Genomic DNA, 20,439 nt, shown 5'->3' on the forward strand with positions numbered 1-20,439 from the left:
TTGCAGACTTCTTTTTTCGTTCCACTTTTGAGACAACCGCTCTGAGTGGAAAAGCAGTTTACAACAGTCTGTAGAAAACTGTGGACATCAATTCAGGCAGAGGGCTGCTTCCAAAAGCCGTCTCAGAGACATCCACTGTGGCTAAAGCCTCATAACAGAATATTTAGAGTTATTTTAGGTCTATATGAATAGTTTTAATATACAGCCAAGGCTCACTGACGTTCCAATTCGTCGTCATAAAATGTACAAGACTAGCGTGCCCTCCTAATGAAATCAAAAGTCCTGCAAACCAGTTAGTATTAAAGGGCAAATGCCAATCAGAATCACAATGTGGAAAAATTCTTCCTGCTTCAGGCATGTCATTTAATTCTGGTTAAATTACATTACCAATTTATATAGAGGAAATTTGATAAAAGATTGGAAGACAGTGCAAATAAAGTTGACAATGGACTATGAAAGCTTGGAGAACCAAGGAATAGGCTTTATTTGGAACATACATTTTTGCTTTATTTTCTTTTTATATAATTACATAACAGAGGACAGGCTGCGTCTGAAATACAACCCTATATAGTGCACTACTTTAGACCAGAGCCCTGGCTAAAAGTAGTGCACTATATAGGGAATAGGGTGCCTTTTCAGACACCACACTAGTTTATAATGAGAGACATGGCAATAAATACAGTGGGAATGGAGGGTGGCTATAAGAACATGAGACATGGCATGGCACAATAAGACTAGCCCTAGTGTATGCATCTGGTCTAATGGAATAGCCATTAGAAATTACTCTGCGCGATTTTAGGAAAAGAAATGGTGCAGTGACTTGTATTGAAACCTACCAAATGAGATGGACACTGGTTACTCTGAGGCTCACTCAATTGTATTGATATAAAAAAGGTAATAATTGGTCCTTTTAGGTTGGCAGAAAGCAAAGCAGTCGGTGAATTAATTCCTTTAAAAAGGATGATATGATCAGTAAAAGAAGTCTATGGGATAAAAAAAAGTGGAATGGTTGCAAATGCTACAAAGTTGGCTAAATTAATCTTTACTTCAGTGTCCCATACTTCATAATGTAATAGTATAAAAATATAGCATCTCCAACACTGTATCTCAGCACTTTATGCTTTAACTACAACAGCATGAACACTACTGCTCAAATGGAAGGAGAGTTGGGGAGGAGGTGGAGAAGGAACGCGCTCAAGACAATATTTATCTCTTATGCTTCAATAAAAAAAAATGTCAAAGATTAGCGAGGATAGCAAAAGACTTGCTCTGTTTGTCATCGATAAAATACACTGGTTTAATACTGCTCCGTCTAGCGGTCGTTGTGGTGTTAAGGTGGTGCCGGATTAACCTGGTCCCAGATCTGTTTGTGCGGTCTTGCCAACTCCTATGGTCTTTGGCAAGACAGCACAAACTAATCTGGGACCAGGCTAGTGCCGGATGGCCCCGGACAGCCCTAATAGTCGATTCCCTGGTCGATGTTGTTGTAGTGGGCCACGTCGCTGTAGTTGTCCTCTTCCTGATAAGCCACTGGGTACTCCTCCCCCTCTCCCTCCTGGAGGAATTCCTCTGCCTGATAGTCACTGTCGCTGATCTCAGAGCAGTTGGTGCCCGTGCCTTGGCTCCCGTTGGTATGTATGACTGGCTCGGTGGGTGAGCCGCAGTACTTGGGGTCGTACACCTGGCGTCCCAGGCCGTACGCACTCATGCCTTTCTGGGACGCCACCTTGTTGGTGCCCATCTGCAGGGAGATGGTGGAGTTGTCCACTGGATGCACCTGCTTATTGTCGAAGATGTCCCGACGCGTTCCCGGGCAGGACATACCGGCCTGGGGGGGGGAAGAGGAGAGGGAGAGAGGGCCAGGGAGGGGGTACACTTTAGGAGCTTTCCAGGAAAACAGTTATTGACTTGGATTGTCTTCAAGACAAACATACATATCATGTATCATCAACCATGTGATTATGACGATGTGCAATGAAAAGCCATGTGAAGTCTCCATCATATTGTACACTAGATCCCATTGCTCTCTGTTACATTCCCTTGGCTCTCTTGAAAGTAGCACTTGCTAGCTAGTTCCTTCCATTACATAGGTTGCATCGAGGTTTCAACAGGGGAAGTGGAGCCCTGTAAATGCATCAGTGTTCGTTCTACCCATAGACATTCACAGTGTTAATATACATAATTGATTATACCTGGCTGGCTCCTTTGTTGGTACCCATCTGCAGACTGATGGTGGTCTGGTCATAAGGCTTGTCTGTCTGGGACCTTGGGTCGTAAAGATGTCTTCTGGTCCCATATGCTGTCATACCAGCCTGGCTCGCACACTTGTTGGTCCCCATCTAAAATACACAGGAACATAGCTGAATAGACGTATTACACTTACATTTTAGTCATTTAGCACTTAGCACACACTCTTATCCAGGGCGACTTCACCTAGTTCGTTTGGGGATTAGAACCAGGTTACTGGCCCAATGCTCTTAACCGCTAGGCTACCTGCCGCCCCACATCTATTACCAGCGATTGAAGAATCAGATAAATAAGCTACATACAAAATCGTTAATTAAATCAGGATGATTTCCATTGGCGAGATATTGAAAAGGTATAATAATGAACACATTTTTTATTTTTTATTATATAGTCACATCCAGTAACAGAGCCCAACAACCTGTGGCTGTTTAAGCATCATCATGTCTTACCTGCAGTCCGATGACACATTGTCCAGCCTTGATCTTATCGTCATCAAAATGGCGTGTCTGTTTGTCTGCGTATTTCACACCAATGTCACACGATGTGTGCATGCCTTTGGTCTTTGCCTGTGGAAGAAGATAAGAATGTGGAAATATATTGATGCTACAAGTCCCTTGGAGAGAAGGAACCCTATCAGAATGTCTTGGTAACACTTTACAGTAGGTGTCAAAGTCTTTCTCCCAGGAGACACTAACTGTACCATAACATGTCTTGTATGTTTTAAAACATCTAAATAATATTCATAATTAAGGAAGTCTTTCTCCCCCCTGGGTATCACACTTACTATGCTAGCAAGGGAGAGCAATGTGCTCTGGACTTGGGTCATGTTGCCGTTCTCAAACAGGTCGTTGGCCTCGAAGATGTCATTGGGCTTCATGCCGTAGGCCAGGATGGCTTTGATGAAGTTGCCAAGGTTCTCCAGCTGGGGGAACATAACACAGGTTACAGATAGAAATAGATTGAATAGAGCTGGCACGATTCCCTATTATTGCTGACAAGACAATAGTATATTTTCTACATGCTACATTTCTATCAGAATGTTCTGTGACATTACATCCTCCTGATGGGCATAGCAGCGATTGGGGGGGGCTTTAGTATGAACATCAGGAAGTAATAACTCCATAAAGAAGGGTGTGTGTGTGTGTGTGTGTGTGTGTGTGTGTGTGTGTGTGTGTGTGTGTGTGTGAAAGAGCCAGAGTGAGGAGAGAGAGCTGAAGGCTTAATGAAGGAGTCCACTTATTCTCCATGCACGACATATGGCTTACAGGTCTTAAAACGGTATTAATGAGCTGAACAGCCACTCTTTTGTCTTTGTGCTTTTTTTTTTTAAGTGTTCATATTATTACGGGAGATTGTGTACTCTAAACTCCATACATTGAGGTTTAGGTTAGCCTACCTTGTGCCAGTTCAGTTGTGAGTGGTTAATTTTCTTTATCGAGCCAGGTTGCAGTTTGTTTATCAACCTAAGAAAGAGAGAAGGTCAGTCTATGAAATCAAATCTGATTGATCGCGTACATATTTTGCAGATGTTATTGCGGGTGTAGCGAAATGTTTATGCATCTTACACACACATTCAGTTTAAAGTGTTCAAGTTCAATGTAAAAAAAATATAGATATAATTCTTGGAGGAAATATGCTGAGGACAATATCTGCAGTATTCAACTGTAATATAAAACAGACAAAATGCAAATCACCACATCAATCTTTGGATAGTGACTGGAGTGTGATTGATTACTCATATGTAAAATCCTAATCAGTCTCCACTCGGCAAACATTAGCTTTAGATCACAGCATAGTGTGGAGGGCGCACACACACACACACACACCAATGTCAACTCTCTGTCACCGACAGCTCTGCAGTAAACAGACACTTACTCTCCCAGGATGACTCCATCCTTTAGGCCCTTCTGGAAGTTCTCGCCAATGGCCATCGCCGTCACCTCCTCGATCCAGAACCGAAGCTCCTCCTCCTTTTGCATGTCATATTTGCCTGCGATCTGAGAAGGTGAAAGCACAGTGGCTTAGTAAAAGTTATCTCAGAACCTAGACAAACATCTTCTATGTTCAAGTCTGTATCACTGATCAAGCTACAGGTTTGCATGGCGTGTTTCATAATGTCCTTTGACAATGTAATAAAAACCAAAAAGTTTTCCCCATCGAGAAGATTGTAAGAAGTTGTTAGCAAGCTGGGCTTTTACAGGTGTGCCCCAAATGGCACACAATTCCCTATTTAGTGCACTACTTTTGACTAGAGCCCTGGTGAAAAGTAGTGCACTATAAAAAGAATAGGGTGTCATTTCAGCAGAGTAAGTACTGAGCTGTGGGGTAAATCAACAGGCTGTGACTGGGGGGAGGGGGGGGGCTTAAAGCTCAAATGTTGACCTTCTGTCTGGAATAGCATAAAAGCCCAGACGTTTGGCTTTAAAATGTTGTGCCAACCAGACGTTTATTATTTTTATTTATTTAATGAGGCAAGTCAGTTAACCTCTACGGGATCGGTGTCCCCCCACACGGAATGGTTGAGCTAATGTAGGCTAATGTGATTAGCATGAGGTTGTAAATAACAAGAACATTTCCCAGGACAGACATATCTGATATGGGCTGAAAGCTTAGATTAACAAGAATTTAACTGCACTCTCCAATTTACAGTAGCTACTACAGTGCAAGAATACCATTACATTGTTTGAGGAGCGTGTACAGTTATGAAATTGAACATTTATTAATAAACCAAATTAGGCACATTTGGGCAGTCTTGATACAACATTTTGAACAGAAACGCAATGGTTCATTTTATCAGTCTCTGCACACTGCTGCCATCTAGTGGCCAAAATCGAAATTGCGCCTAACCTGGACTAGTACATTGTGACCTTTCGCTTGCATTTCAAAGATGAAAAAAACATGCACTTTTTTGTTCCTTTGTATTATCTTTTACCAGATCAAATGTGTTATGATCTCCTACATTCATTTCACATTTCCACAAACGTCAAAGTGTTTCCTTTCAAATGGTATCATGCATATCCTTGCTTCAGGTCCTGAGCTACAGGCAGTTAGATTTGGGTATGTTATTTTAGGCGAAAATTGAAAAAAAAAAAAAAAAGTTCCGATCCTTAAGGAGGTTTTAAGAACAAATTCTTATTTACAATGACGGCCTAACCCAGAAAACGCTGGGCCAATTGTGAGCCGCCCTATGGGACTCCCAATCACAGCCGGTTGTGAGACAGCCTGGAATTGAACTAGGGTCTGTAGTGACACCGCGAGCACTGAGATGCAGTGCCTTAGACCGCTGCGCCACTCAGGAGCAAAGTGATTTAGCTAAGTGATTCATGTAATATAGATTGTTGTTAGAACCTTATTGGGTCCAAACAAACAGTAAGGACATCAACCCTTCTAGTGAGTCCCAACGTTACGTCAGAAATGCTTTCAGATTCCCACGTCGGCTTCAAAGCCAGTGTGAGAAAAAAATATATACACAAATTCACCTGTTGTTCATAAGGGAGCCCATGATGCAACCCCGGTTTTCTGAGAACTAAAAGAGAATATATTTTTGAGACTGAAAGACACCAGCCCAAATGAAGTCACTTAAGGCCCTTAGTGTGGTCCGATGTAGTTTTTTCTAGAGCACATTAATCCTGGTCTATTGCCAGGAAAATAAATGACAATAATCTATTTATTGTGGTCTTGTATGTTAGGGACAGTCCGTTCTCCCAGGGTCAGCGCACTAAAATGCTGGGTAGCTAATGTGCACCAGGACACATCTCAGAGAGGAAGTGATGCTATGGGCATCATGGCATGGACAGTAGCCATCAGAGGAAGTGTGTGTGTGTGTGTGTGTGTGAATGTGAAGCCAATTACAATGGCATGCTCCTCTTCTTCTCCCACTGCTTCCTCTCCAATACACACACAAACACAACATGAGAAGTCAAGGGCTTGGAAACCTCCCCCGCTGGCTCTCTGGAGCATTTACCATGCTCAAGGTTTCAATTGCCAAACGCACACTACAGAACACATGCGGAAGCCAAAAGTCATTAAATGTAAACAGATTCACTGGATCTGCTAAAAATGGTAGGCCTACATTGAATGTGTTGTAATCTACTGTAAATGACTAAGTACTGTACTGTCAGTTACCCACAATTGAATTGAACAATGCCATGGAACTTTTCCAGGTCCTTTCTACAAATGTCAAACAACAGAGTATATTTAACTGTGCTTTGCAGCTACAGTCACCCATTAGTTCATATTCCATTGTAAACAAAAACATTGGCCTATGTCCTATAAACATGGGCTTTTCACAAGTGCATCTCACAGTTCACACGGAGTCAGTTAAACAAACAAACTCATCTCTATAATCTAGTCAAAGAGGAAGACCACAGGAGACAAAGCATCTTGCCTCCATTCCACTCCTCTCCCTTTCATTATAGTCCATTCTTTGGTTCACCTTTACTCTACAACTGTAGCTTATTCGCAGTGTGCTGATATTAGCTCTTTAGCACCACATGTTAATGCTGGGCTTCAAGAGGGATGCTATATGTAGGCTATGTAGCAATGTAAACCAGGCATATTGAAAGCTAATAAAGCCAATGGGGTTATGACAGCCTTTTAGCACTACTATGTGAGACGAAAGCTTGAAACCCATAAACTTGTAGCCAACTTCTTCCCCCCTATTCGGCAGAGAAAGGCTTGTTTTCGTTTAACTGCAGTTAATCACCACCCCCCCCCCCACACACACACTAAATCCTGTCAGCTGGAATGTGAAGGCCGTCACCAGAAAGACATGCCCTCTCTGAAGCGGTGTACGTGTGTGTGTGTGTGTGTGAGAGAGAGAGAGAGAGAGAGAGAAACGAGGCCCTGTTCTCACATAATAACAGTCAAAGGCAAATCTTCAAACATCCCTCCATCTTGTAAAAGGGCCAAAGTGGTGTTCTAGTTGCAAGACATGACTCAATGAGAGGACTGGGATGGAGTGGAAGGGTTATAGAGGAACTTGTCCATCCCTTCTGAACAGCTTGACAGCACACTGTCATTTACAAAAATTCATCAGAGGCTTTTTGTGCCACTGACTGACAGCAGCTGGAAGCCAAACCATCACCCGAGAACACACAGAGCCCTCAGAGAGAAATCAGGGAGGATTAGAGAGGAGAGATTTCTCTTTCTTCACTTCTCTCCCAGCACAGCAGTACTTCTCTAGGAACACTGCCAACTCCCCCCAGTTCTCTTATGTCTTGGAGTCGATAAAAGGAAAGCTTCTGAGAAGAAATCTGGAAAGCTACATGGGCTAAACCCCACTGGAATTGAACCCCAGACAAGCCCGTCTTCCACAATCCAACACTGTAGCCCAAAGCATTTCCTGATGACGTTGCAGAACCTAGAAAACATCTGGACGGAGAAGAAAGTTTAAAGGGACAAAATGCCCCAGAAGTCCAACACGATCAATTCAATTTTGGCTAAGATACACCACTGTTTCGAGGCAATTGTTGTTTAAATCAATAACGTGTATCATCCAGTCTGGTATTGTTTCTCTTTGAAACAATTTCTAGTCAAAGGGAATTATATAGTCATGAAGTTCCTTACAAATCAAGTTATCGGTCCCATTTATACAATATCTTATAGAATTGAGGGCATCTCTAACAGGGAACTGGACAGATTCTATGACCAGAATGACCCCCACTTGATTAATTATTTGTTCAATCACACACATGACCAAGTATTGAACAAACAGTCCAGCTGGTATTCATTCATATTTAACCACTATCCGTTAGCTCTGAAAACTCTCAGTAGACCACATAATGTGAAGTGATTGGCCGTGCAATAAAATGTGTAGTGAACTAGAAATGTTTACATATGGTTTGGAGCCTTAATAAAACCAATCACTGCACTAGGCCAAATCCTAACTTGAGCCTTAATAAAACCAAACTTGAGACGTGGAAAGAGCCTCTGATGTTAATTAAGCAAGAAACCAACAATAACAAAAAGTCCAACAGAGTCAACAATCGTCCATTAAGTCTTTCACATGTTGTTACAGACAATAGTGTTATCACAAACAAAATAGGTGCACTAGCTAACATTAGCCTTCATCAAAGTTGAACATGTCAAGGTTGGTGAAACACCCAGTATCGATCTTGGGGATGTGAAAGTTTAAAAAAAGCTGAACAATGGTTTCAGGAAAAGGGCTCAGTTTCTGTTCACCCCAAAACAGCATCTCAGGGGTTAACGAGACAAAACAAAGAATTTAGGAATCAGTCTCACTGTGAAAAGAAAATCCAGCCTGAACCATTGCAGGGAGGGAATTGTCTCCTGTCAGCAAATAGCAGGGGAACACTCCATCCCCCAACACTTGTCCCTGCAGCGCTCCCCCCACATTGGTAGTAATGGTATTGTGTTTTACTATTAAAAAAGGACGGGGGGGGGGTAAGACAACCCCACAATAACCAGTCCTCCACCACATATCTGGGTCATGTTCATTTGGCACCAAAGCATAGAAAACAGACAAACATGGAGGGACTACCTGGACTTTTGAGAAGGACTACCTAGACAAATTTTTCATGTACTGTTTCAAAGTGTTTTTCTATGTTGTGCCCTACAGAACATGATTATGGTGTATTAAGACCACCACCAGCCAGACTGCCCTGTTCTCCTAATTCCTCTCCCTAGCCAGGGAAGCCTGAGTTGGGCCTCATTCAGCCAACACCTGGCTCCTATCCAGGGCTCCCTGCCTGCTCCAGGGCCACTAGAGAAAACACACATTGAGGTAGAGGAGAGCAGAGGAGCTGGACAGAGCTTGCATTGTTGTGTGTCTTGTGGTTCCAAGACTGCACGTCTGCAATCTCTTTCCTGCCAAAGATTCAGCAGAGATATATAACCAAATTCTCTGTTTGCTTAAGGAACCAACAACTCGCCCACCCAAAGACTTCAATGGAGGGGAAAAACAAACAAGGCAGATTCAGACCTACATGAATGGCGAGGCTTTGCAGCCCCACTATCTACGATCAACTATTTTAGCAAGCATGTATTAGTGAGTAATCAGATAAATGTGATCTCCTATCAGACCCGGCTGGAGAAAATATCATATTTACTACTGAAACCCTTTGGGTGAGAAACAAACGGAACATTATGATGTTTTTTTCTGTATGGAAATCTTTACTTCTGAAACCGTCGGGCTGAAATGAAAACAAACTCAACATGAAATTCTCAGGAGGGCTATAGGCTACTTGGTGGCAACCCAATGTCTTCTGACCTCATTAACACGACTCCCTCTTTCACACAGCACCGGATTCAGCTAAAGCTCTACCCTAACAAGAGCAGTCAAACTCTAAGTTCACGACCCTCCAACTGCTGTAGGGAAGATATAACAGATGTGAGTTCATGTGCTCCCAGGCTCCAGAGGGAATTCCTGCTCTATTTTACAAACACTTGAGAAGTCCCAGCCAAAAAAAACACCAGTTAGTCAGTCAGTCAAACATTTGGTCAACACTTCAACCTGAGTGGCGGTGACCCCTTGGAAAGCACTGCTGGCTTGTTTGATTACAAATAACTAACATGGTGGTTTGACTTTCTAAACAATATGGGCTGAAGAAAGTAACTTTGGAACACACGGACTGTTCCAAACATTCAGCTTTAGCTTTTTCTTTTTGTCTAAAATAATTCAAGCGAGAAAGGACAACCTGTATCCTTAATTTAAAGTGCGTGTGTGTGTAGTTGAATGACAGTTGCTGCTCATCTTTCGACATTAGCAAGCATTTACATTGGAAACTAAGCTGCTTTCCATTTCCCCCCTTTCAGAATGCACTGAATATTTATCACAATTAACCCTCAAATAAAGCATGCGTGTTGACAGCCACCCTGGAAAATATCAGAAAGCACACACGCATTAGAAGAACGAGAGCGAACATCATTTTAATATTTTCCCGGCTGAGCCAGTGTTTGGCTGTACTAGTATCGCCCATCTGATCCTGTCAAGGTTCAAGAGATTACCTCACCTGAAAGCTTTTCATACCACCACAATGTGAATGAAAGTACAAACATAAACAGGGGCACTTAAGCAGTAGGTACAGCTAGGAGACATGACGCAGTAGCCTAAAACTGTAGCCTGTCTTGAACCACTTTATGGATCAGATGGACCACAACAGAGAGACAACAGAAACTGTGCTAATTAAGGAATGAGGTGGTCTGGTCTCATTAAGGCATGAGAAACAGATGGTTTGAGGCACAGGATTTTAACTCTGCTTGGAACCACAGCTTAATGAACTTACACTCGTAATAGCCCATCTTCAGGCAGAGAGAGACCTCTCAAAATGACAAAAATCATAGTCCAATAGGAGAGCGAGAGAGACACTAAAGCTCAGTGAATTAGAGATCTTTCAGATTGGGTTGTTTGTTGCCAGTTTCCAGGTTCCAGTTTCTCACGTTCAGGAAGTGTGGCAATGTGAGACTAGGGGATGTTGGTAATAGAGAGGGATCATTGAGGAATTCTAAGCATCTCTGACATGTGACTTCCAAAGAAGCCCGTACAATACGGGTGATTGCATGTATAGTTTTCTCCAGTTTCTGCAGTCTGTATTTAATCAGAGCTTGATAAATTTACAATCTGCTGGAGTGTTTGACAAATTCCTGACTTACTGTGCCAAAAGTTGACATAGAAATCTGTTACTTGAAAGCCAGCCAGTGCAAGGCTATGTATAAATGGACTGTGTAGGCTACACTAACACCACTGTGTATGTTTGTTGATGATCTCATCGTTCTGCAACACACTTAAATACAGTAGCCTAGATTCCACTGTGTTGTTCACAAGTTTTTGTGCTGCTGGTCAATTTCTCCTCAAGGTTTGTTTAAAAATATCCATTATCATCCCTCTCTAACTGGATTTTCACATCATTGGCCAACAATAGGCTATGACAGCCTGCTTATCTTTTATCAGGAGAGAGAGAAACCTTGGCTGGCTTCTGGCACCACTGCTATCAATTCAAACCGAGACAGGGCAGATAGAAACTGTACACGAGACACAGTTTCACATAAACATTACACACGGGCCTGAGTAGGCTATGCTCCTTCGGCCTTGACTGTCCTGTTTCCGATGGATAGGCTGATGGACGATGTCATGATTCAGTCATTTCCTACAGAGGGACAACTTCGGTAGCCTAGGCCAATGTGTTATAAACCAGTGGGACATCAAATCAAATTTATTGGTCACATACACATGGTTAGCAGATGTTAATGCAAGTGTAGCGAAATGCTTGTGCTTCTAGTTCCGACAGTGCAGTAATATTTAACAAGAAATCTAACAAATTCACAACGACTACCTTATACACACACACAAATGTAAAGGGATGAATAAGAATATGCACATATAAATATATGGATGAGCGATGGTCGTGCGGCATAGGCAAGATGCAGTCGATGGTATAGAATACAGTATATACATATGAGATGAATAATGTAGGATATGTAGACATTAAAGTGGCATTATTTAAAGTGACTAGTGATACATTTTAATAAAGATATTAAAGTGGCCAGAGATTTGAGTCTGTATGTTGGCAGCAGCCACTCTATGTTAGTGATGGCTGTTTAACAGTCTGATGGCCTTGAGATAGAATTTGTTTTTCAGTCTCTCGGTCCCCGCTTTCATGCACCTGTACTGACCTCGCCTTCTGGATGATAGCGGGGTGAACAGGCAGTGGCTCGGGTGGTTGTTATCCTTGATGATCTTTTTGGCCTTCCTGTGACATCGGGTGCTGTAGGTGTCCTGGAGGGCAGGTAGTTTGCCCCCGGTGATGTGTTGTGCAGACCGAACCACCCTCTGGAGAACCTTGAGGTTGAGGGCGGAGCAGTTGCCGTACCAGGCGGTGATACAGCCCGACAGGATGCTCTCGATTGTGCATCTGTAAAAGTTTGTGTTTTAGGTTATAAGTCAAACTTCAGTCTCGAGGTTGAAGAGGCGCTGTTGCGCCCTCTTCACCACGCTGTCTGTGTGGATGGACCATTTCAGTTTGTCCGTGATGTGTACGCCGAGGAACATAAAACTTTCCACCTTCTCCACTACTGTTCCGTCGATGTGGATGGGGGGGATGCTCCCTCTGCTGTTTCCTGAAGTCCACGATCATCTCCTTTGTTTTGTTGATGTTGAGTGAGATTTTCCTGACACCACACTCCGAGGGCCCTCACCTCCTCCCTGTAGGCCATCTCGTCATTGTTGGAAATCAAGCCTACCACTGTAGTGTCGTCTGCAAACTTGATGATTGAGTTGGAGGCGTGCATGGCCACACAGTCATGGGTGAACAGGGAGTACAGGAGAGGGCTGAGAACACACCCTTGTGGGACCCCAGTGTTGAGAATCAGCGGGGTGGAGATGTTGTTTCCTACAATCACCACCTGGGGGTGGCCCGCCAGAAAGTCCAGGACTGGACCCAGTTGCACAGGGCGGGGTCGAGACCCAGTTTGGAGGGTACTATGGTGTTAAATGCTGAGCTGTAGTCAATGAACAGCATTCTTACATAGGTATTCCTCTTGTCCAGATGGGATAGGGCAGTGTGCAGTGTGATGGTGATTGTGTTATCTGTGGACCTATTGGGGCGGTAATCAAATTGGAGTTGGTCTAGGGTATCAGGTAGGGTGGAGGTGATATGATCCTTGACTAGTCTCTCAAAGCACTTCATGATGACAGAAGTGAGTGCTACAGGGAAATCATCATTTAGTTCAGTTACCTTAGCTTTCTTGGGAACAGGAACAATGGTGGCCATCTTGAAGCATGTGGGCACAGCAGACTGGGATAGGGATTGATTGAATATGTCCATAAAACACACCAGCCAGCTAGTCTGCACATGCTCTGAAGATGCGGCTAGGGATGCCGTCTGGGCCGGCAGCCTTGCGAGGGTAAACACGTTTAAATGTTTTACTCACGTTGGACATGGTGAAGGAAAGCCCACAGGCTTTGGTAGCGGGCAATGTCAGTGGCACTGCATTGTCCTCAAAGCGAGCAAAGAAGTTGTTCAATTTGTCTGGGAGCAAGACGTTGATGTCTGCGACAGGGCTGGTTTTCTTTTTGTAAACCGTGATTGACTGTAGACCCTGCCACAGATGTCTTTGAGCCGTTGAATTGACTCTACTTTGTCTCTATACTGACACTTTGCTTGTTTGATTGTCTTGCGGAGGGAATAGCTACAATGTTTGTTTTCGGTCATGTTTCCAGTCGCTTCGCCATGATTAAAAGTGGTGGTTTGTGCGTTCAGTTTTGCGCGAATGCTGCCATCAAGCCACGGTTTCTGATTAAGGAAGGTTTTAATAGTCAGTGGGTACAACATCACCGATGCACTTGCTAATAAACACGCTCACCAAGTCAGCGTATATGTCAATGTTGTTGCCTGAGGCTATCCGGAACATATCCCAGTCCACGTGATTCCGATTGGTCAGACCAGCGTTGGATAGACCTGAGCACGGACGTTTCCTGTTTTAGTTTCTATCTATAAGCTGGGAAAAACAAAATGGAGTCATGGTCAGATTTGCCGAAGGGAGGGCGGGCTTTGTATGCATTATGGAAGTTAGAGTTGCAATGGTCCAGAATGCTACCAGCTCGTGTCGCGCATTCGATATGCTGATCGGATTTAGGAAGCCTTGTTCTCAGATTAGCTTTATAAAAATCCACAGCTACAATAAATGCAGCCTCAGGATATATGGTTTCCAGTTTACATAGAGTTCAGTGAAGTTCTTTCAGGGCCTGTTGAGGTATCTGCTTGGGGGGGGGGATATACACGGCTGTGAATATAGTCGAAGAGAATTCTCTTGGTAGATAATGCGGTCAGTATTTGATTGTAATGAATTCTAGGTCAGGTGAACAAATGGACTTGAGTTCCTGTATGTTGTTATGATTACACCATGAGTCGTTAATCATAAGGCATACACCCCCGCCCTTCTTCTTACCAGAGAGATCTTTGTTTCGGTCAGCGCGATGTGTGAAGAAACTGGGTGGCTGTACCGACTCTGACAACATATTCCGAGTAAGCCATGTTTCCATGAAACAGAAAATTTTACAATCTCTGATGTCTCTCTGGAAGGCAACTGGTGCCCTAATTTCGTCCACCTTGTTGTCTAATGCAGTGTCATCAACTGGGCGATCATGATCGACTGGTCGATCTTCAAGGCATTCCTAGTTGAGCAAACATTACTGTAGAAAAGCCAATGATAAAGACTTGCGCTCCTTTTTGTTTGAGCTGTTGGAGATAGGTGCACTTGATTCAGAAGCCCCGTGCACCGGGTAGTCAGTGCTCCCATTTTGAATCATTTAAATGTCTGAAAAGACAAACTCCGCCTACCAGGCAGACCGGGAGATATGTGGCCAATCGGATACCTGAAATCACTGTGCCTACAGTTTTCACAACCCCAGCCAAAACAAAACTTGATACTAGCTCGGCTCCCGAGTGGGGCAGCGGTCTAAGGCACTGCATCACAGTGTTGCGGTGTCACTATGACCTGGGGTTTGATCCCAGGCTGTGTCACAACTGGCCGTGACCGGGAGTCCCATAGGGCGGCACACAATTGGCAAAGGTCTGGGTTAGTGGAGGGTTTGGCCGGGAGGGGACTTTACTTGGCTCATCGCATTCTAGCAACTCTTTGTGGCAGGCCGAGCACCTGCAAGCTGACCTCGGTTGTCAGTTGAACAGTGTTTCCTCTGACACATTGGTGCAGCTGGCTTCCGGGTTAAGTGAGTGGTTTTTAAGAAGCGCAGCTTGGCGGGTCATGTTTCGGAGGATGCATGACACGATCTTGTCTCATCGCAGTAGCTGCGATGAGACAAGATCGTACTTGGATAACATGAAATTGGGGAGAAAAGGGGGGCAAAATTACACCATTGTTCTTTTTAAAATATCAAATAATTTGATGCTTTGCCTACGTAAGATTCATAACTTGTAATACATTGACCAAAGAGAGTGTCAAAGAATACAGCAGAGATTCAGTTTTTATGAGTGAGTTCATGTCTAAGTGATTTGAGGAAGTGACTTGCTGTTTGGGGCAAGTTTCTCAAAAATGTGAAATCACAAAAAAAGGTGTCTTTTACATCAAAAATTTAGATTTGGTGGTTACATTTCTCTCATTTATATGGGCTGCCATTTGGCTGAAACACAATTTCAGGATTGCGGCTTTAAACCAGGGCCCGACCCCGGTAATTCACCTCTCATTGCATTTGTTGTTCAAGTTACACTAAATAACCTGTTATAACATCTCTGACTGACTGAGACAGCTGTACAGTTACAGTGTAGCCCCCATTGCCACATTTAAATGTGGGGGCATAGCCTACCCATTGGCCCTATGCTGCAGACTCTAATGATGTCAGTTATCAGTGAGCTGGCTCATTTGGCTCAGGTCAGTTAAAACAGCAGTTTATTTGGCTCCTAAAATGGCTATTCGTTCAGTAATAACCAATCTCTAATGTAAAACCTACAAAGTTGCCTAGCATTATGTCAGATCTTGACATGGGAGTTCAAATAGCCTACAGCTTTACCGGACGAAATTATTAGGTGGCCTGAAGAAAAAAACGAGAAAAAAAAACAAAGCACTGCATAAATGTGTGGACCAGAAAAAGTCTCTAACCTTACTATTGTTCCTGCAGTGAGAAATTACAATATTCAGAGAATGTTTTTATAACTTTTCTGCAATTAATCGTTATCTGGAGATAAAAAAAGCAGTAGTAATAATATGGGAGCCAAATATATGGCTCTTTCACAGACGCGATTCGGTTCCTGACGTTAACTGTTTAAAAAATACATTAAAAAAAAAAAAACATTCGAACGAACCATCACTAGCGAACTCCTCCCTGTCCCACTGCTACAAACAATACATTGGGCTTAGTTGGCTTGCACTCATGCTACTTCCAGTGATTGTTTTTACTTAAGTGTTGTTTTCAAAAATAGTTGGTAAACTTTTAATTAATGTGTGAAACTTGTTTTTTTTTTTCGTCTAAATTTCTATAGGGGTCAGTCCCATATGAAAATGGCCCTTGTAGCCTATTAATCATAACCAAAGATGATCTGCCATACCAGTGCATCAAACTATTAACAAGGACGACTCACATGTTCAACTCTGTAGCTCATTTTAGTTGGTTCAGTTGGTCGGCAATAATTTACAAACCAAAATGTCGTTATAAAAAAACAAACAAATTATTTACTTTTTAGTTCTTTACTCACTTTGCTTTTCACCTCTGCTGATAACCCGTAGGCTGGTCCCTTATTGAATGAAGTCATATTTGTTTTAGATTTACAACCAAAGTCAATATCCACTGCTACAAAGTAGCAAAAACGATTCCTTTCGGTTACTTTGTATCACACAATGAACAGCGTAGTTCGGTGTCCCGTTCAGTCAGTCCAAAGGAGGAGTTTAAATCCGTGCAAATGTGTAGACTGTGAGTATCGCAGAGGCTGGTCGGACTAAAACTTCTCGCATCAATACCTCATTTTTGTTTGGAAAAAAATTCGCAAGACCATTGACGGAGCCTTCCGAGCCAATCAGAGGAGGGGATTCTACATACCTCTCTCCCCATTGTTGGAGGCTGCTACTGTAGCGCATTTCTACGGAAGAGAATGATGTTAGTGATTTTACCAGGCACAAGCTATCCTATGTTATCTGTTTTTACTGTCCATTTGGTTTGACATTTGATGTCTGATGATGTTGTTGTGGCTACAAACTTCACTGATTTACACTGAAAAATGACTGCACAGCATAGCCTATAATACATATTTAGGTAAGTAATAGGTTTCATTTAATTGTTTGATGATTTGTAGGCTACTAAAAGAATCCAAACACTGATTTATTTACTTACGTTCCCTATAATAAGCATATATTGATAAAACTGATCTTGGTGCCTCTTATTGATTGTATCACTGCAGCCTTACATGCTTGTAAAATATCAAATTAATTAAATCTTGGCTGGCTGCCATGCATTTTATTGGCGCAATAATTTGCCCCCTGAATAATAGCCAGATTGCTACACACTGAAAGTGTTGAGTCCGCAAATTGTCCTCCTTCCAAGCAACACACACACAGACACACACACACACACACACACACACACACACACACACACACACACACACACACACACACACACACACACACACACACACACACACACACACACACACACACACACACACACACACACACACACGCACCCACACAAACATCTATCTTCCTATTTCACTCAACCTTTGTGGTGTGTATAAAGGGACCCTGTTTGAAAGTATGCCATTTGTCAGTGTAAGGTTCTCAGGTAATCCTCCAGAACAGAATTGGTTTCACAAGCTTCAACACTCAACCTGTTCAACTGGTAAAGTAGCTGGGCAGAGTTATATCCTTCTGCTTCCATCCTGGTACAGTCACTTTTAAAGGCAGAGTGCAGTCAAAAACATGATTTTTCTGTGTTTTATATATTTCCACACTATGAGGCTAGAATAATACCTTGAAATTGTGAAAATGATGATAATGCCCTTTTAGTGTAAAAGCTGTTTGAAATTACGGCCTGAAATTACGGTGACATCACTATGCCGTAAATTAGTTAATAGACCAATAAAAAAGAGAGTGCCAAACCTCTCTGCCAATAACAGCAAATGTTCACCCTCTGATAGGCTCTAAATTCTAGCGACCTATGAAACCAGAAGTTGACCCCTCTCTGAGGATAGGGGTCACAATAAAACAGAATTTAGACAGCATTTAATGCCTTAAGTGACATTCATCAGGCTAAGGCCGATGGCTGTAAATCAGCTATAGGCACTTTAAAGTGATAGAGACGTCTAGTCCATGGTTCAATCTGGCCTTACAAGTTGTCTTATGTTTTGACCAGGGCCCAGGCACTTGGAGGCAGATGGAGAGAGAACAGAAAGAAGGATGAGCATACACTGAATGTACAAAACATTAAGAACACCTTCATAATATTGTGTTGAGTCCTTTCGGTGATGGTCCATACACACAGAAAACTGTTGAGTGTGAAAAACCCAGCTGCATTGCAGTTCTTGACACAAACCGTTGCACCTGGCACCTTCTACACTACCCCGTTCAATGACACTTAAATATTTTGTCTTGCCCATTCACCCTTTAAAAGACACACATACATAATTCATGTCTCAATTGTATCAATGCTTAAAAATCCTTCTTTAACCTGTCACCTTCCCCTTCATCTACACTGATTGAAGTGGATTTATCAAGTGACGTCAATAAGGGATCATAGCTTTCAACTGGATTTACCTGGTCAGTTTAGTGTCTTGTCTTTGGAATGGGACAGATTGCTACGAACCTCACAGAGGAACGTGTCTATGTCTGTCTATTGTTTGTCCATTGAACATTTAAATATAGAAGTCATTCGCCTTATCTTTGGGTTAAGCATTTTCCACACCTTGAGCGTATTCACAATTTTTGTTTATTTTTGCCCATTTCAACTGGAAACCATTACAGTAAGGTACTTAATTTTTGCCCAGCAATGATATTGAGATAAAAACAGCTGCATTGGACCTTTGATGTATTTTGATGATCTATTCTCAAGTCCTTTAGCATGTCACGGTCAAGCTTCTAAAAGGGTCAGCTATACAGTACCTTTCCACGTTGTAAGAGGCCAGAGTGGCATTTGTTACTGACCCACTTGTGTCATCCTCATAGAGGTCAACTTAAAAGAGCTCTGATTTCAAAAGATATGGTCTGTGTGTGTGCTGATTCAGTGACATACCTCAGACATTGCCTCTCTTCTGCTGGGTCTTTGAGGTTAGCAGTCCGTGTAGCCCATGCATGTTCCAAGACATATTTTCTATGTTGTCGAGATCCGTCTCATCATAACGTAAGGCCTGCATGTCTTTACCAGCCTATAGTGATTTATTTAACTCAGACAAGGCGCGCCCAGCCCTACCTTGTCTAATGTCTGGTATAACCTGATGATGACTTTGATAACATGAATGTGCAAATACAGACATGAATGCTCAGCTTTCAAATATATATATATATATTTTTTATCTAAATGAGACTAACCTGGTCAAATAAAATAAATACATGCTGCAAACATCTTAAAAAGCTCTCTAAGTTCGATCACTTCACCTTGTGTGTGTGTGTGTGTTACCAGGCCGAGTGTGTGTGTGTGTGTGTGTGTGTGTGTGTGTGTGTGTGTGTGTGTGTGTGTGTGTGTGTGTGTGTGTGTGTGTGTGTGTGTGTGTGTGTGTGTGTGTGTGTAGGGGCTCCTATTCCCATTGGTGTCTTGATGTGGGTTATGATGTGGTCTATGAGTTAATTTAATGGCAGATGCTGCATGCTGCAAGCCTTTAGGTTCATGTATAATTCATGGTTTGAGATGTATGGACTCGGGCTATGACAGTGGTTGTGCCCAGTGCGTTCTCAGCAGGAACAAGATGTCACACATCCATGACCATATTAGGTTGAATGAGTTTGTGCTCGTATCTGAACGTAGGGATGGACTAAACATACAGAGTTCTGAAAATGTGTCAACTTGCTTAGTCTCAATGTACACTGCTAAAAAAAATAAAGGGAACACTTAAACAACACAATGTAACTCCAAGTCAATCACACTTCTGTGAAATCAAACTGTCCACTTAGGAAGCAACACTGATTGACAATCAATTTCACATGCTGTTGTGCAAATGGAATAGACAACAGGTGGAAATTATAGGCAATTAGCAAGACACCCCCAATAAAGTAGTGGTTCTGCAGGTGGGGACCACAGACCACTTCTCAGTTCCTATGCTTCCTGGCTGATGTTTTGGTCACTTTTGAATGCTGGCGGTGCTTTCACTCTAGTGGTAGCATGAGACGGAGTCTACAACCCACACAAGTGGCTCAGGTAGTGCAGCTCATCCAGGATGGCACATCAATGCGAGCTGTGGCAAGAAGGTTTGCTGTGTCTGTCAGCGTAGTGTCCAGAGCATGGAGGCGCTACCAGGAGACAGGCCAGTACATCAGGAGACGTGGAGGAGGCCGTAGGAGGGCAACAACCCAGCAGCAGGACCGCTACCTCCACCTTTGTGCAAGGAGGAGCAGGAGGAGCACTGCAAGACCCCTGCAAAATGACCTCCAGCAGGCTGTGTCTGCTCAAACGGTCAGAAACAGACTCCATGAGGGTGGTATGAGGGCCCGACGTCCACAGGTGGGGGTTGTGCTTACAGCCCAACACCGTGCAGGACGTTTGGCATTTGCCAGAGAACACCAAGATTGGCAAAT

At 42.9% G+C, this 20,439-nt stretch overlaps 1 protein-coding gene across 2 annotated transcripts; it reads right to left on the reverse strand.

Annotated features, from left to right (window-relative positions):
• Positions 1-455: 455 nt before the first annotated feature.
• On the reverse strand, positions 456-16,688 carry LOC106578491 (calponin-3). Of its 2 annotated transcripts, none has more exons than XM_014157349.2 (7): positions 16,416-16,688; positions 4,123-4,244; positions 3,644-3,710; positions 3,032-3,169; positions 2,697-2,813; positions 2,193-2,339; positions 456-1,828 (listed from the first exon to the last, which is right to left on the reverse strand). In XM_014157349.2, the coding sequence occupies exons 1-7, from the start codon at positions 16,470-16,472 to the stop codon at positions 1,457-1,459; spliced, it is 1,020 nt and encodes a 339-aa protein (XP_014012824.1). In that variant the 5' UTR covers positions 16,473-16,688; the 3' UTR covers positions 456-1,456. The 2 variants fall into 2 exon arrangements, with proteins under 2 accessions (XP_014012824.1, XP_045558067.1); XM_045702111.1 differs by having other exon boundaries at positions 16,397-16,674.
• Between the last annotated feature and the right edge of the window lie 3,751 nt (positions 16,689-20,439).

This window comes from Salmo salar, chromosome ssa19 (assembly GCF_905237065.1).
Source record: "Salmo salar chromosome ssa19, Ssal_v3.1, whole genome shotgun sequence".
Lineage (NCBI taxonomy): Eukaryota > Metazoa > Chordata > Actinopteri > Salmoniformes > Salmonidae > Salmo > Salmo salar.